The sequence below is a fragment of the Pelophylax lessonae genome, assembly GCF_965119305.1.
Source record: "Pelophylax lessonae genome assembly, chromosome: 6".
NCBI classification, from domain to species: Eukaryota; Metazoa; Chordata; class Amphibia; order Anura; family Ranidae; genus Pelophylax; species Pelophylax lessonae.
In genome coordinates, this window is record NC_138773.1 from 266,679,098 (window position 1) to 266,697,943 (window position 18,846).

The 18,846-nt window shown below is 40.0% G+C and overlaps 1 protein-coding gene across 1 annotated transcript in view; it reads left to right on the forward strand.

Annotated features, from left to right (window-relative positions):
• The window catches only part of LOC309557987 (prolyl endopeptidase FAP-like), a 163,115-nt gene that overhangs the window by 86,502 nt on the left and 57,767 nt on the right, over positions 1 to 18,846 (forward strand). The window contains exons 14-16 of the mRNA XM_082260894.1: positions 29 to 99; positions 3,836 to 3,889; positions 14,051 to 14,175. Of these exons, the coding sequence (XP_082117020.1) occupies positions 29 to 99; positions 3,836 to 3,889; positions 14,051 to 14,175 (250 nt within the window). The remainder of the gene's footprint in view (positions 1 to 28; positions 100 to 3,835; positions 3,890 to 14,050; positions 14,176 to 18,846) is intronic.

Below are 18,846 nucleotides of genomic sequence, written 5' to 3' on the forward strand. Positions count from 1 at the left end.
CATAAAATATTGCTTCTTTATCTAATAGGAAAATGCTGTTCAAATAACAAGCGGGCGATGGGAAGTGTCCAGTATACTGTACGTTACAGATAATGCAATGTAAGTGTGACATTAGTCATTTTTTAATGTCATGTTTTGTTCTTTGTTTTTTTTTTTTTTTAATGATTTTATGTTATCATTAGTTAAAGTGGAACTTTACTCAAAACCACTGGTGTATACATAATGGGGTTGATTTACTAAAACTGGAGAGTGCAAAATCTGGTGCAGCTTTGCATAGAAACCAATCAGTTTCCATTTTTTTTTTTGTCAAAGCTACAGTAATTGAACAAGCTGAAGTTAGAAGCTGATTGGCTACCATGCACAACTGCACCAGGTTTTGCACTCTTTACTTTTAGTAAATAAACCCCAATATGTGTTATGTGCCGTGTACACAGGTCACAAGTGAAATGGGGCCCGCTGAGCATTTACTGCACATGTTGTGGGTGCAGTCTGTACCGGCTACCACCACTTACAGGGTTTGATACACAGAGTGGCAGCGGTGTACCGGTTACTGGAAAGAGACATCTGGGTATCAGATAGAGATGCGGTATTATTACCATTGTGACTGTACACACCATTCTCTGACAATGAGAAGAGAGTGCTGTGTTGGACTGAAGGATGGGTATGTGAGGGATTTTTTTTATTTTTACAGAATGCCCAAGTATTGGTAAATCACCAAGTATAAGGGACACTTTTGCTGGGCATACATGGATCAAAATTTGGTCAGTTCAGCAGGGACTGGCCAAATTTCAATCCATTTATGGGCACTGTGGTGGTACAGAAGTTGATCTATCAATTGATTTCGGTACAACTGCCCTGTTGGATTTTCGCTGCTTGAGCAGCACCAGTAGCTATAGCCAGCATCGTTGATCAGTCTGTCCACTATCAGAATGCAATAGCTTAGCAGGGAGGATTCCTCTATCCACTTTAAATGTATGGAATGGGGAAATCATGAAAGGAGGAAGGGCCTGTGTTTGGGATTCTTTAACAAGTTTAATGGCACGTTTCATGTTGCTAAAAAATGATTTATGGAAAGGAACAATACCGCAATAAGCTTTTAAAATACTTCTACTTTTTTCTGTGCTTTTACCTCCTATTGTTTAGGATGGTGACAGCATGTCTTTAAATCTGAAGTAAAGCTTTACATAACAATTCAGTGCTCCTCTCTTATATATCAGCTTGTACCCCATTAGTTGTTGGGTCTGTAGTAACCTAGAGAAAAAGTTGCATACCCAAGTAAAAGAATTTGTGAGTTCAGGGGCTTTAGAAATGGCTTGAATTAGGATGTAAAAGATCATTTTCAACCTTTCAAGGTGACCTATTGCTTTAAATACTTTATTATTCAATGACTTAGAAAACGCAGAGATAAGAGTATTAGAGTGATGTCTAGCCTCTGTATCTGCATAGTTGTTCTCAGTTAGTGACTCAGGAATTATTGAAGATATTGGGAAAGCATGACAGCAGTGACTCAAGGTAATACGCTGCTGCATTACCTGCTAGTGAAATTTTTGGATGTAAAATCTACAAACACTTTTCAATCCTTTTAAGTTCAAGCATTACTAAATTGACATAACAGAAAAGCCTTGAGAAAGGGGGAACTTGTGAACCCCCAAAACCCCTTGGATTTCTTATCTTGTTGGACTTCTAATATTTAAATCTACTTTGGACTCTCCATCTCCATTGGTGTGGAGCCCTTACTGCTATCTACTCATTTAATTTCTGTCACATCACCATTGTGAAGGTTTGCACCTCATTCCTTGTCCTACTGTCTGACACTTGTAACCAGCAGAGGTAAGTAAGGGTAATATATGGCAAAAAACTAAAAGTGGCCTGTAGTCCTGTGGAAGCTTAACACTCAGTCTGCAGTTCTGAAGGTCAGAAGTTCCCAGGTCAGGACAGTCTCATTGAAGTGATGTGCATTATATTGCCAAATGTATTGGGTTGCCTGCCTTTATACGCACATGAACTTTAATGGCATCCCAGTTCAATATTGTTGGCCCACCCTTTGCAGCAATAACAGCTTCAACTCTTCTGGGAAGGCTGTCCACAAAGTTTAGGAGTGTGTCTATGGGAATGTTTGACCATTCTTCCAGATGCACATTTGTGAGGTCAGGCACTGATGTGGATAAGAAGGCCTGACTTGCAGTCTCCTCTCTAATTCATCCCAAAGGTGTTCTATCGGGTTGAGGTCAGGACAGTCAAGTTCCTCCACCCCATACTCGCTCATCCGTGTCTTTATGGACCTTGCTTTTTGCACTGGTCCAAATTATTTGGTGGAGGGGGGATTATGGTGTGGGGTTGTTTTTCTGGGGTTGGGCTTGACCGCTTAGTTCTAGTAAAGGGAACTCTTAAGGCGTCAGCATACCAAGGCATTTTGGACAATTTCATGCTCCCAAATTTGTGGGAACAGTTTGGGGATGGCCCCTTCCTGTTCCAAAATGACTGTGCACCAGTGCTCAAACAAGGTCCATAAAGACACAAATGAGCGAGTTTGTGGTGGAAAAACTTGACTGGCCTGCACAGAGTCCTGACCTCAACCCGATAGAACCTGGAACCATTACATTCATGGAACTGCAACTCTAAGTAAGGAAGGCTGAACAAAGTTACTAGCAATAGGCTTCAGAGTTGACCAGAAGCATTGTCAAATCTCATGTCAATCTGTCTGCAAAGCATTATGGGAAAATAAGTCATGCTAAATAAGTATACCATCCCTTTCAATGACCGAAAACGATGAATAATAAAGTGTATCAAACATACATGTGCAATAATAAACATTTGTAAAAACCCTTAAGTTTAATATGGAAAAAAAATATGTGATCCACGAAGAAACAAAATATGTGAATCCACTGCAGGCTATTGTCACCAATTTTAGTGCACCATCAACACAAATTGATGTACACTATCTGCTCACCAGAGCAAATGACCTCTAGAATTAAATTCAATGGAGTCAAAGAACATAATTTCTCACAGGATCAGTGCTAGAGACTACTCGTATCCGCTTTATATGACAGGTTCCTCAGAATGGCAGCCTAAAGCTCTACATTTAATCGACAGATTTCTTCAGGGGAAGCTGCTGTCCCCTGAAGATGTCTGGACAAAATGTGTTGTGAGTTTTAATTTTATGCTGTGTTCGCTTTGCTTCTTGTAAATACCTATTTTTAATTAAGGACGTTGCGCAATGGTAATATACTATAGCGTGTTTTACTCTCTTTTATATTGCTTTGTGCATCACCGTAATTATACTTTGTGGAGCAAAGTGATGGTGTGAATTCAGTTGTGGTGATAGTGCAGTAAAGTTGGTGATAATAGCCTGCAGTGGTTTCACATACTTTGTTTCTTTGTGAATCACAGATTGTTTTTTGTGGACTTTTTTCCATATTGATTTATGGGCTCTGGGAAATATTTATTATCACACATGTATGCATTATCTACTTTATTAAGCATTTTTTGTCATTTAAATTGATAATGCACCTATTTAGCACTGGTTAATTCTTTGGTGTTTTTGTAATTAAGCTCTTTTTAGTGTGCAGCTTTCCCAATACAAGAGGCTCACTCCATAAGCTAGTTGTTGGGGTTACACACTAAACTCGGGGGTTTTGTTTACAGATTATGGGAAAATAACTCAAAGGATGAATTATGGCAAATGTAATACATTGTATATCTTTAGTACATAGTCAAGATCCTCTAGAAATTTTTTGTAATTTTTTTAACTTATCTTCCCTACAGCCTGAAGACATTCTAAGTTAGATATTGTTGCTTGTTTGTTTTTTTTTACCTTAAACTATATGTTTTACAGATATTTCACAAGTAATGAATATGAAGATTTTCCAGGAAGCAGAAATATATATAGGTATGTTTAGGGGAATATGTAGAATATTATTCTTTACATGTTCAGTATATATATGCGTTCCAAAAAATCAGATGTTTAGAAATATGTTTATTTTTTGTCTATCTTGAGATGATCGTAGCCATATTAGTGCACTTGCAACAGAAAAAAACGTTTTTCTTAGCACTAACAGTAAAATCTGTGTGTTTATGCAGTAAAGCATGTTTGTTTTACTCACTGTGCAACCTAAGGGGTTTATCCTTGCCATTGTGTAAAAGGGCTGTTTTTATCCTGTATGCACAGATCCTCCTTTTCTTCCACTGACTCCTGAACAGGTCTGAATAAGACAGGGTCTTTGGAGTCAGGCTGGACAGTTTGATGTGTATTGCTAGAGAAGTTTTTTTTTTCTTGGGAGAGTGCATGTGATCAGAAATTGGCCAATGAGCACTCTCCATACAGAGGGTCAGGGGTTCTGCATTCTGATAGGACAGCTCAGTACAGTATGAAAACTCCTCCTACAAGCTTTACTAGGAACTGATAAAAGTCACAAAACTGCTATATACTGCCAATTAGGGATGGACCGAATGACCCCCTGCTCGGTTCGCACCAGAACTTTTGAACAGCACGAAAGTTCAGAACCGAATAACAAACCCCATTGAAGTCATTTGGACCCAAAATGGAAAATTAAAAAGTGCCCATTTATAATGCTTATATGCAAGTATTTGGGCATACAATGGTTATGGGGGTCCCGGTACTGCCCTGGGGGATTATGTATCAATTAGGGATGAGCTTCGAGTTTGAGTCGAAAGTAAGTTCCCGCATTATCATGGACTCTGACCTCTGATTCCAATAAATCACCTGCTGGCCAGGGGATTTGAACCCACAGCCATCTCATTGCAGGCCTGGTATTCTACCACCTACAGGCAGGTAAAGTGTGTTCAGCCTAAGCGTGCTTGATGGTGGCATAGCTGGTAGAATACCATGCTTGCAATTGCGAGCTTGTGGGTTTGAATCCCTTAGCCAGCGGGTGTTTTATAAGTGGAATTCTGTAGTTAATAATACATTGCTGGCAGGGAGAGAGATTTTTGCTTTTTACAATTTGTTGAGATCATATAGTGCAGTGTATACCACAAAGTTATATATATAAAGCATTAGGGAAAAAAAAGGCCTGCATAGGAACGAAAAAAAAAAGAGAAAGATGCTGCCATCTAGTGGATTAACATGAATAAACATACAATGTAAAATTTTAAATATTGTTTAAAAAAAGCACAGGGAGGAACCAAAGAACATAGGGTGCTAGGGGTAACCCTGGACTCTGCACTGTCCTTTCAGGCTCACATCCAATCCCTGTCCAAATCATGCCGCCTTAACCTCCGCAACATCGCTAGAATACGGCCCTTTTTAACCAACGACACCAACAAGCTTTTAATTCATGCCCTGGTTATCTCTCACCTCGACTACTGCAACTCCATCCTCATCGGATTACCTTTACATAGATTATCCCCCCTTCAATCCATAATGAATGCTGCTGCAAGACTTATTCACCTTACCAACCGTTCAGTGTCCTCCACCCCTCTCTGCCAATCCCTTCACTGGCTTCCACTCACCCAACAAATAACATTCAAAGTGCTAACAATAGTTTACAATGCCATCCACAACTCTGCCCCCAGCTACATCACTAACCTGATCTCAAAATATCAACTAAGCCGCTCTCTTTGGTCCTCCCAAGACCTCCTGCTCTCTAGCTCCCTTGTCACCTCTTCCCATGCTCACCTCCAGGATTTCTCTAGAGCTTCTCCCATTCTTTGGAACTCTCTACCCCAATCTGTCCGACTGTCCCCTAATCTATCCAACTTTAGACGATCCCTGAAAACCCTTCTCTTTAAAGAAGCCTATCTGGCTACTAACTAATACACGGTTTCACTTTCTCCATCAGCTCATCCCCCACAGCTATTACCTTTTGTATCAATTGACCCTCCCTTTTAGATTGTAAGCTCTAATGAGCAGGGCCCTCTGATTCCTCTTGTTCCAAATTGTATTGTAACTGTAATGTCTGCCTTAATTTTGTTAAGCGCTGCGCAAACTGTTGGCGCTATATAAATCCTGTATAATAATAATAATAGGAACACTGCAGAACAAAATCATGATCCCTCAAAGCAGTGCAGAGAATAAAAAAGATATTATAAAATCAAGCATTATTACTAAAACAATTAATGTCCCAATCGATATTCAAGTCGAAAGGGACATAAGATTTCATATAAAAAATCCAACGAGTTTCTAACTGGGATATAGATCTGATCATATTGGTACCTCTCTAATGGAACATAACCTTGTCCAGAGCAAAAAAATAGGTGCCCAATAAATTCTTATCATGATGTTTTGCATAATGTTTGGACAGGTTATGTCCCTTAAACATACGTTTAATATTACCAACATGTTCAGAAAGGCGTACATGTAATTCTTGCTTGGTACGACCAATATATTGTTTGGAACATGGACACTGAATCATGTAAATGACACATTTTGAGGTACATGTAATAAACATATTAATGTCATACATTTTTTGCGCTTGTGTTGACTGAAAAGATATACATCTCCTCCCCATGAGGGAATTGATTTGACAAATGCTACATTTCCTACATGGAAAAAAGCCTGTCATCGATTGAAAAAAAGAGGTTGTTTTAGGAGGGTCAATGACATTTGGTGTGACCCTATGTCGTAAAGCTGGAACCTCTTTATATATTATGACAGGTTGATCCGGTAGGGCAGGACCAAGTACCCTGTCGTTTTTTAGGATAACCAAATGTTTTTTGAGTATTTTTCTCATGGAAAACTGTTGACTAGAATAACTGGTAGTCAAAGAAAATCCAAATTTATTATCAACCGGCTTCACACTGGTTTCTGTCTTCCTACACAGCATAGTTCCTCTATCCATATTAACCACATCCATGATAGTGTTATCATTGTCCTCTCCCGATCCTAACCCCTCTCTAAAAATCTGGCTTTTAGAATATTGGCTTGTTGATAAAAATTGGAAAAAAGGGGGTTCCCCTGGGATTGGGACTTTTTAGGCACCGGTTAACAAATCTTAGACAAATAATAAAATGTAAATATTTTAATGAAAAAATGCACAAAACAGAAAAAACATATAAACAAGCAAATATTGTATAAAAACAATTGCAAGCGCAAGTGTATGTGCAATATAACCAGAGAAAACTCAACCAAAGGACCAGGAGATCCGACGCGTTTCGGGGTTCTTGAGACCCCTTCGTCAGGGATAACGCTGGTGTCCTATCTGTAGGTATTTGAAAAAGCATAATATATAATATTTTGGCAGACCATATCTGTTTATACAGTACATGCATGACAAATTTCTGTAGATGGTTGATAAAAATTGTGATATTCCTGCAATTGCACCTAACACGTTGGAATTGGCCTTTGGGAACTGCATTGAACCAGGACCTATGATGACAACTTGGCAAAGGGATATAGGCACTGCGGTGTGTTTCCTTAAAGTATGTGGTAGTAATACGTTTTCCATCCTGAACCTGAATATTCAGATCCAGGAAATGTATCTTAAAGTCAAATCACCTTCTTCTCCCAATGAACCTTGAATAGATTGGCTAAACTCGGAGTGAATTTAACGCCCATGGCGACACCACGATTTTGTAAATAAAAATTCCCCCCAAACCAAAAATAATTGTGACCAGTGGCAAAAATCAGTAACTTTGTCTCGAAATCCCTCTGGATCCTTGGTAGGGAATCATCCTGTTCTAAATAATACTGAACAGCCTCCAAACCATGTTGATGAGAGATGATAATGTATAAAGAGGCCACGTCAGCCATGGCCAAAATATAACTATCTCTTCATTCTATACCTTGCAGTAAATTGATAACCTGAGTTGTATCTCTAAGGAAAGAGGGAGTCTTTACTACCAATGGCTGTAAGAACTCATCCACATATCTCCCAATTCTGGCAGTCACTGAGTCAATACCGCTGATTACAGGGTGACCTGGGGGTTTAGAAAGATTTTTGTGGAATTTCGGTAGCTAATACATGACCGGGACCCTAGGTGATACAGGTTTCAAATATGCTCTTTCCTTCTTACTAAGAATACCTAATTGAAAACCTACATCTACCAGTCCCGTCTACTCCTTTTTTAATTTCACAGTGAGGTTTGAAGCCAATGGTCCATAAGGGCAGTGGTCAGAAAAAAGTCTGTTCATTTCCTCTAGATAATCACATTTATCAAGAATAACAATGCCCCCCCCCCCCCTATCCACCAGGTGGATGACTATATCTTTGCGTTCACATTTGTTTAAAGCCCTGTTGTAAAGCTTGATCTGTCTTACACTTTGGAATCTTCAGTGCCTCAACATCTCTCAAAACCATATCTTTAAACACTTGTATGGAAGGGGTAACTTAACCCGGGGGTTAAATAAAGAGGCATTAACTAAACTAGTTTGTTGAACATTGGGATTTTTTGAAGAAGAGGTGATTTGTGTAGAAATTTGATTAGTAAGGGTATTGGCAAGAAAATGTCTCTTAATATTCATCTTCTAAACAAATTTATGTACGTCAATGAGCGTCTCAAACTTATTAAGCTTGCGGAGTGATGCAAATTTTAGTCCTTGATTCAGAACTTTATGGTCCTCTTGTGAGTTTGGAGCTCAAATTAAAGATATCACTTGTGTCTAGTGTTTTCTTTTCTTTGGACCTGACCCTCTTCCCCTCTCCCCCCCCCCCCCCACTCCCCACTCTAGTGCCTCTCTTTCCTCATATCACCTTTTGGCTCTTATATTGCCCATGTGAAAAAAACATGTTTGTTCTCCTCTTCTAAATTCCGAGAGGGAAACTTGACCCCCTCTTCTCAGATAGGGAGGAGAACACCCTAGCTTAATTAGGATGTCTGGTAATAACATATTTAACCTCATAGTTGTCTTCCCTATGATCAGAAAGGGGAGCAAATCTATTATGAAGTGAAATGTTATTGGCCCTAGGTGTATGCCTATACTCACCATAACTCTGGTGACATCCCAGAGGGAAGATCATATTAACCAGAGTGGGGAGTCCTTTGGTTTAGATGTTCGAATCTGCCCTAACCATTATTGGTAGATCCTCCTTTGTATGCTTGGGAAAAATTACCTTTGCACTGAGGGTTTATTCCAAGGTTTATATTGGCGATGTTTGAGGGGGGCATAGCCTTTTTGTCCATTAAGAGGATTCACCATATTCTGTGTGGGGAGGGGGACAGGTAGGTTACCCTGCGTATTAGAACTGACAGATTTAGATGGCACTATTCCACTTTCAGTTGTCCTTGTATCTTCTGTTTTTATTTGTAATTTAAAGACTATTGGTGGAATAGTCAGCAAGATCACGATTGTACTTTTTCTTTTTCTTTGACTTTTAGTCATTGTCTTCCTTTTCTAAGTATTGTCCTAATTGATCCGATTTATATTTATAGTTCTCATGTTCTTTAAGGGGACTCAATTTATCCTTAATAACAACAATCTCCTCATTGAGGGTTCTAAGGTTATTCTTCTTCCTAGTAAGTAGGAACTCAAGAAACATAATAAAATATGTGTACCATCCCTCCAGGTCCATTTTACCCTTTTGGGGGTTCACTTCCCACATGCGGCTAGGGAGTACCATTTTCTGTGAAACATATTGCTCTAGATAAGCTATGTCCCAACTGGTATGCAACTCTGATAGAAGTTTTTTGAGTCTAAGCAAAAGTACACCTATTTCATCAGACTGTTCAATATTACCATCAAAAATCCCTTCAGTTGGTCTGAGGGAGATCTACTTCCCTGTACCATGCTTGCTGGACCATGTGTCAGCAGTAATGCGGACTTTGCGGTTGACTGCCTTGACCAACAATGCCACAAAATTGCCTTCTACGTGATGGTACAGAGCTAAAATGGCTTTCGTGAAAAGAAGTTTCAACTGGGAGCCTGCCATTGTAGTACAGCACATTCTGCAAATTCACAGAAGGAGGCAGAATCCCCCGGACGGAAAAGCAGAAGTTGTAATTCCAGCAGCTTTGCCAAGCTTGCATTTAGATTCTGGGCATTTGGATGGCAGTGACTGTATTTCCTATCGCTGCAGCAGATGAGGCAGAGAAATTTGCTGGCTATAGTCTACAGCTGGTGGTGTGCTACTGGCAGATGTGCTGCAAGGACCTGGGACACCCTGTTCTATACCATCATCCCTGTCAGTGGAGACTGCTGAGAGGTTATAAGGTAAGGCAGGGGTAGACTAAGGTGAGTAAGGAGGAGGAACAGAATTGGGTCCCTTTTTTGTGGCTTTCAAGTGCTCTTGCCAATGGCTGAGTGTTGGGAGGTTAAATGCCTTGTCAGGCACGTGGTACCAAAATGGCTGATGTTTTTGCCATGCTTGATGTTCTTGAGACAAAGTTTGCAAATTGCAACAGTGCAATTGGCAGCACAAGTGCTAACAAAGGCCCAGACAGCTGAGCAGTGGGAAGGGTGCCGGGAGATAACAGCTCCACAATGTGACGGAATAGGTTGGCTGCTCTCTACTCTTCCATGATGGCTGCCTCATTGGGATTGTGCCTCACCCTCACTTTCCCTCTGCTCTATCCGACACCCAAGTCACATCAGTGACCTCATCATCATAATTTCCTCCATCCTCATTACCACTGGAGACAACTTGGCAATACACTGCAGCTGGGGGAACATGATTGCCAATTTGTGTACCAGTGTTCTCCCCTCTCTGTAGACTCATGTTCCTACCTTCTTTAACCTAAAAACCAACATCTGAATCAAGTAATAGCTGTGCATCCTCAAGGAGAAAGTGGCTGATGCTGTGTTCAAATAACTTAGCTGACTCCTCCATGCCTGATGCTGGGGCTATGGCAGGAATATCTGTGAACAAGGAAACAGATTTAGCCACTCTGGCAGCTGCAGTGGACTGCACATTAGTCTCTACTTGGGTGACAGAGGATGAGGAGGATGAAAATGGTTTATTAAGCCAGTCCACCACCTCCTATGCATGCTGTGGCTGGATAGCACTTACAACATCATTAAACAGAGGAAACGATGCCCTGCCTGAGGACTGACCACATCCACCTTTGCCTGTGGACACATATGCTGCTAGGCCCTTCAAAGTGCCATGGGAACGTCTGCCTCTCCTTATTGGCCTCCCAGACATGATGGGAAGAGGCTTATTAACAAAATGTAATAAAGATGTGGAAATGTGTACATGGATGCACTTTAATCAATGGAAAGTGGTGTTTGGTGCACTTTTACCTGAGTACTCACTACACAGACACACTCCACTGACACACTACAATATACTGCAGTAAAACTGCACTAATACACAGAAATATACGGTGTTAAACGTGCAGTAACGCACAGAAATATATTGCGTTAAATGTACAGTATAACGCGCAGAAATATACTGCGTTAAATGGCAAGTAACGCACTGAAATATACTGCGTTAAACTTGCACTACTGCACAGAGATATACTGAACGCACAGAAATATACTGCAGTAAATGGCACATAACGCAGTGAAATATACTGCGTTAAATGTGCAGTAACGCACAGAAATATTCTGTGTTATACGTGCACTAACGCACTGAAATATACTGCGGCAAATGGCACGTAAAACACTGAAATATACTGCATTAAATGTGCAATAATGCACAGAAATATACTGCATTAAACGTGCATTATCGCATAGAAATATACTAATAGATGCAGATAGAGGCTTTTTATTACATGTTTACAAGGTCAATCTTAACGTCACATTTTTCATAGTAGTGTAGCAGTACCCTCATAGGACTTGCTGGTTGATGATGATTAAATGTAATAAAAGCAGAGTCAGTGCACATTTCCTGATTGCAGCAGCACAAATGATGATGATGATCTGGGTTCTCCTCTACTTATACAAAGGCTGCAAGCACATCAGCGCACAGTTCAAAATACACTGACACAAAAAAAGCAGCACAGAGAAATGTTTTTTTTTTATGATTTATTGTAGGGAACAAAAAGGAGAGGGTGCAGGGTATGGGATATTCCTGTCGGTAAAGTCCACAGTCACCAGGATCTTGAAGAACAGTCAATGCTTAAAAGGCCAGGGAGCAGCTCTGCCCATTCAGCTTTCTCCAGATGCCTTTTAGTGAAGCATTGAAGACTGGCTCCAGGGGAAGTTTTGAGGGTGTTGAGTAAGCTATGGGGGTGGAGCAAAATGCATTGGGGACGTGGCTGAGACTAGCATTCATTACTATACAGCTGGTTTTGTATTGATGTGCGCTTCCTGGGAAACCTTGACTGCTTTCCACTATTGCTTGGAGCATAGACAAACTCCCTTCCTGGCTGGTAATCACAGCGGCGGGCACAGGATTTGCTTTCCTGCACAGCCTAAGTGGCTCAGATCCATATCCTTGGTTCGCCTTGAGGGTGTTGAGGGTATCCTTAGGTGCAGCCCCCCCAGCTCTGCCACAGCTGGAGACTCGAGGAACAGTAACAGGACTCAGTGGAACCTTCTCCAGGGGAGGGGGCAGCCACCCCCACCCAAAAAGGTGGAATTCCTTCAACCCTGATGTTCTGGAGTTCACATTATTTATCAGCCCCAGGGATTGGCTGGTACCCAATAAATATTAAGTTACCTATTTGACTCTACCTCCCTATGTTCCAGAAGCCTCTATAAAGAGGAAATAGTCATGTAACCTGTGGCCCCCAGAACAGCCACAACAAATCAACAGACAGTGATTTAGTGATTACAGAGGAGCCAAAAAGAACTAGATGTACCTATCAGCCAAGCACCCTACCTAGGAGGGTGCTACAATAGGTAAGGAATAGTTACAACCCACTTCAGTTTTGTCATCTCTGTCCCACTGGGGAGATTTCCCTTCACTTACTGCTCTGTAGACATTAAAAAAAGTGAAGAAATCTTTAAAATGAGAGAAATCTCCTTTTAGACAGTTTTCATGAGAACAAGTGTCTCTATTGGAGAGTCTCCCTCCGTTTTTTCAGCGTGTTCACTCCCCGTGACAATAGTTATTTGGACAAACAGAGGAGAATTCAATAGTGAAGACACAGAGCAAATAAAACCTGATAAGAGTGGTCTTCTGCATTAGCAAAAATGGTGCGGTGTATTTTTTTGCTGAGTTGGGATGTGAAAATGAATGAGCTCCCTCACAACGCATGTTAACCTATGATACAATGCTCGCCTCGAAACGCGTCAGCCTTTCATCTTCACGAGACATTGGACTTATAATATGGACGTTGCTCTATGGAATTGATATGCTGGATTATATCGCATGTTTGTGAGTAGCTAATTTTTAACACTTCTTTAATAAAAGCCCACTGAGGATAATGCGCTAGGCTGGTGCGCCCTTTTCTTTGTTTATGTTTAAAGTGGAACTAACCTGCATCTGAGCACCAGGAAACAGGGAAAACATGCAAACTCCAGGGAGCGGGTATCGTGGTTGGGATTTGAACTGATGACTCTAGTGATACCAGACAGAGGTGCTAACTACTAAGCCACTGTGCTGCCTGCTATTTAGTACATTTTTAATATTAAAGAGGAAGTAAACCCTCCTCTGACACTTGTACCTATAGGTAAGCCTATGATAAGGCTTACCTATAGGTACTGTAAATAGAAGTTCTAACCACTCTATACAAAATTCCAAAATAAAATTCTTAAAATACACTTTAATGTTAAAAAAAATCTGTTGTTTACAAAGCTGAATAGCTGAAGCTCTTATGACACAGCTGACTCACAGGAGCACACTATATTTGTTTTTTGTCTTCCTCTGGATCAACTAAGCTGGAACAGTTGGGTTTAAGAGTTTATTTTTCGTTACTGTCCATGAAGAAGTGTCTTTTTTTAACCTGAATGTGTAACTATGGCTGCTGCAGACCATTTTTTCACATAAGTACAAACAGCTTTAGGAGCAACATGCACACTCAGAGGATATAAGTGTGCAAGTCTATAATGGGCACTAGGATTAAAAATGTTAGTGGATTGTTTACTTGAAAAACAATGGACATTGCATATAATCACCATATCTGCCCAGTCCAAGGCCTCCTTCTAGCATTGACCATTACTCCAGTACACCTAAAAATATGATGGCAGAAATAATCCCTGCTTAATAAAATGAACATTTCACGCCTATTTCCATTTATAACTCCCATTCCTTTTGTTTTTTAACAGAATTTCACTACAGGGGCCCACCAGAGAGAAACAATGTCTTAGCTGTACTCTACGAAAGACGAACTGTCAGTATTATTATGCCAGGTTTAGTACTAATGCCAAGTACTATACTCTGTATTGTAATGGTGAGTATGTTCTAACACAGATTTTTAATTAGTGGTATCCACCCCAAAGATTGGGAATATTCTTTTTTTTTTTATATAATTATCTAAACCCAAGAAAATGAAATAAACTGCAGCTTACCCGTCATTAGATGTGGTAGCTGTATTCTTTTACTTTTTTCAGATGAAAAACATTTTTACGAAGTACAGAAAATACCTGTTGATCTTGCCAGAAATGCAAAGCCCTTGTCACTTCCCGTGAAATAATCTGTAAGCAAAAGCAATGCTATATTTCTTGTGTAAACTACTAATCACATCAAACCCCAACCCCTAATGGAGATGAACAAAGGCAGGTTTGAAGTACAGTCTATGTGGCAACCATGGTTCCCTCCCTGACACAGTGGCAGAGGGAGCATAGCTATCCTGGGGCAGGAAGAATGCTATTCTCAGGATTAGCAGGTTCAGAATATGGGAAAGAAAGCCTAAAAAAACAAAAAACAAAAAAACAAATGCAACTACTTAATCTAAATCTAGTAAGATGCAATATTTACATTTTTTGGGGGGATTTAGATATGATTTAGTGAAATTGCATCACTTAGGTAAGGGGTCTATTTAGACTGTTGGGTTGTAGTCACACAATTTACAATGCATGTAACTGCAACACGAATCAAGGAACGTGCTTGAGTATTTTAGGTTGTGTTGGTCTTTGGTATGAATAGCATCCCAAAACACTTATACAGTAGCAAACCAATGCACCTGCACAGCAGTGCATTAGAAGGCTCAGACGCAGTGGTCTTCTGCATTAGCAAAAATGGTGCCGTGTATATTTTTGCTGAGTTGGGATGTGAAAATGAATGAGCTCCCTCACAACGCATGTTAACCTATGATACAATGCTCGCCTCGAAACGCGTCAGCCTTTCATCTTCACGAGACATTGGACTTATAATATGGACGTTGCTCTATGGAATTGATATGCTGGATTATATCGCATGTTTGTGAGTAGCTAATTTTTAACACTTCTTTAATAAAAGCCCACTGAGGATAATGTGCTAGGCTGGTGCGCCCTTTTCTTTGTTTATGTTTAAAGTGGAACTAACCTGCATTTGAGCACCAGGAAACAGGGAAAACATGCAAACTCCAGGGAGCGGGTATCGTGGTTGGGATTTGAACTGATGACTCTAGTGATACCAGACAGAGGTGCTAACTACTAAGCCACTGTGCTGCCTGCTATTTAGTACATTTTTAATATTAAAGAGGAAGTAAACCCTCCTCTGACACTTGTACCTATAGGTAAGCCTATGATAAGGCTTACCTATAGGTACTGTAAATATCTCCTAAATATGTACCGTTTAGGAGATATTTACCTTACATGCAGCCAGTGACATCACTGGCGCATGCGCTCTGAAGGAACGACCACTGGTGCCGTTCCTTCATAGCCCCGTGCCGTGACTGTTGGCTCCCGCGCGCGTGCGCGGGAGTGACGTCACCGCAGCTCCGGACAATCAGATGGCCAGATGCCGCGATCCCGGAAGACGGGCGACTGGACATACAGGTAAGCGGGCGGCACTGCGGGGGCTCGATCTGAGGTAAGTATTGCATAATGAGCTAGTATGCGATGCATACTAGATTATTATGTGTTTCTCTTACAGGTAGCCAAAAAAAAAAAAAAAGGCGGACGGGTTTACAACCTCTTTAAAGCAAAATCCATCCATGTCTCCATGCTTTATTTTGTTGAGAAATCTATTTAAAAAAACACCCATCAGCATCTCTAATTGCAGCCATCTTGAGTAAGAGCAGATGACTTATGTAATCTTTACTTCCTGGAATCCATCTTTCCTTACCTCCCTGTAATCTATCTCTCCCTAGCTCAGGCATGCAGGCAGGAGGGTGTGCTTAGCTGAGAAATCCCCTTCTCCCTTCCTCCAAATGAAAAAAAAAAAACAATGCCCATGAAGTCTCTGGGGTGTAGGACATTATTCTGGCCTAGGCCAGAAATCACAAAATAACTGAAGAAATGCAAAAAAAAAAAAAAAGATTAAAACAAGTAAATATGATATATCTTCCTATTGATTCACTAATGCTAGCAGTGTAACAGTTAAAAATAGTTCATGCTGATTGGGAGAGTTTAGTTCCACTTTAACACACTGTAATGCATCCTTAGTGTATCAATCTAGTCATGATTTAGCGTAATCCTATCATGAGAGAAATATGAAGACTGCCATTACTGAGCTCCTTCTGAAAATGCTCCAAACTTGCTAAACTGTTTATCTGGAGCAAATTTAAGGCTGTAATTTAACTTGTCATTGTCTAAGTACACTCTTACTAGGATTGAACATCCCAACATCCTTTCATACTCTTCTCCTCTTTCGTTCTGTGCCTCCTCCCCCCTATATGTAGGCATTGGGAAGTGCTGAAAAGTGATAGACTTTTGGGGTCTGCCCTTCCAGATTCTCCGCAGGTTATTTTCAGGGGGGTACCTCCCTTGCAACTTCAAAAAAAAAATTTAAGTTTTTTTCCCCTGTAGTAAATGTGCCATTTAAATAAGGATTGGTCAATTTAAATCGTTGGTCACCTCCAGGACCTATCTTTATTACATGCACCTCTCAAAATGTTGTCTATTTGCTCATTTGTCCCTGTGGCCTACAATGTGTGGGCCGCTCTGTAAGGTTCATGAATGTTAGGATAAAGAAGCATGTGGCTAACATTAAGAAGGTATTCCCTAAACATAGCATCTCTAAACACTATTTCGAGTGCCATGGTAAAAATCCAGAGGGTGCCACTTTCATCGTGATTACTAGGTTCACACCCCAATGGAGGGGCAGTTTTGTGAGGTGTGAAATCTCGAGAATGGAGACCCACTGGATTCATGACTTGAAATGTTATGTTCCTTTTGGATTGAACATGGACTGGGATGTGAAATGCTTCATCAACAATAGTCGATGACATTCTGTCCCTTTTATGCTATAGCTCATGGGTATGAAATTATTCTTTTGTAGATAGCTATTGTTATTATTGTTTTTTTGTTTTTCTCTTTCCTACTTTCTTCTAGGTTTTATTCATATATTTTTGAATTGTAATGATTCATTGCACTGTATGGATGAATATCTTTTATTGTTTATATATCTATATATTTAAATGTTCATACTTTCAAAATTTGTGAATTTTTAGTACCCACTAGGGGGAGATATAATCATTAGTTAGATTTATTTTAGTCAATGATCATGGAGTGAATAGAAACTGAATGGCCATTTGAGCCGTTTTTTAGTTTCTTTTTCCTTTAGGTCAAATTCATTTTTCATATTCCGTGAATTCAGTGTTAGAACAACATGTTAGAATTTAGTAAAGTCAATATATAATATACAGCATGTCCAGTGGTTGGAGCGCAGGGATGAATTTCTGGTTTGTCCTTGTTGATTCCGGATGGGTTGTACCTGTGCTTTTACTTCTGGTGGTTGGAACGCACCGTCAAATGACCTGTCATTCAATTCCTGTTAATAAGGGTTCCAGTTGGAATACATTTAAGGGCATGCTTGTGTCAGTGGGCCACGCCTCTGACGATGGACCATTGGAGGAAATGCGTTAGGCGGGTCCTGTTAGACACAAGCACGCTGTGAGTCGTGGCATTTGATTCTATACTGCTTGTTTTTATGATATTGTTGTAAGTAAAATTTTTAATAAAGCTTTCCTTATGTTTGTGCAAACACCTATATATGATCAATCCATTGATTAGGGTATGTGTATCCTTTCGTCGATCGATGCGTTTCACAAAGTGTTTCCTCAGGACCAACAGAACAGCAGGTGTATCACATTCTGGTAATCTTAAATAGATACTATTGTCAGTTTCACATAAGTAAAGAAAAAACAATTTACATTATAGTGAGTCATCACTTATATACGTCATGGTAAGAGGCATACGTATGTCACATATATCTGGGGGCGGATACAGAGGATCATTGGAGTCTATTTGTTGTATCTGTATATTCTTACTCAAAACCCCTTTAAAACATATATATATATATATATATATATATATATGTATATATATACATACAAACTCGATTCCAAAAAAGTTGGGACACTGTACAAATTGTGAATAAAAACAGAATGCAATGATGTGGAAGTTTCAAATTTCAATATTTTATTCAGAATACAACATAAATGACATATCAAATGTTTAAACTAAGAAAATGTATAATTTTAAGAGACAAATAAGTTGATTTTGAATTTCATGGCATCAACACATCTCAAAAAAGTTGGGACAAGGCCATGTTTACCACTGTGTGGCATCCCCTCTTCTTTTTATAACAGCCTGCAAACGTCTGGGGACTGAGGAGACAAGTTGCCCAAGTTTAGGTATAGGAATGTTGTCCCATTCTTGTCTAATACAGGCTTCTAGTTTCTCAACTGTCTTAGGTCTTCTTTGTCGCATCTTCTTCTTTATGATGCGCCAAATGTTTTCTATGCGTGAAAGATCAGGACTGCAGGCTGGCCATTTCAGTACCCGGATCCTTCTTCTACGCAGCCATGATGTTGTAATTGATGCAGTATGTGGTCTGGCATTGTCATGTTGGAAAATGCAAGGTCTTCCCTGAAAAAGACGATGTCTGGATGGGAGTATATGTTGTTCTAGAACTTGGATATACCTTTAAGCATTGATGGTGCCTTTAGATGTGTAAGCCGTCCATGCCACACGCA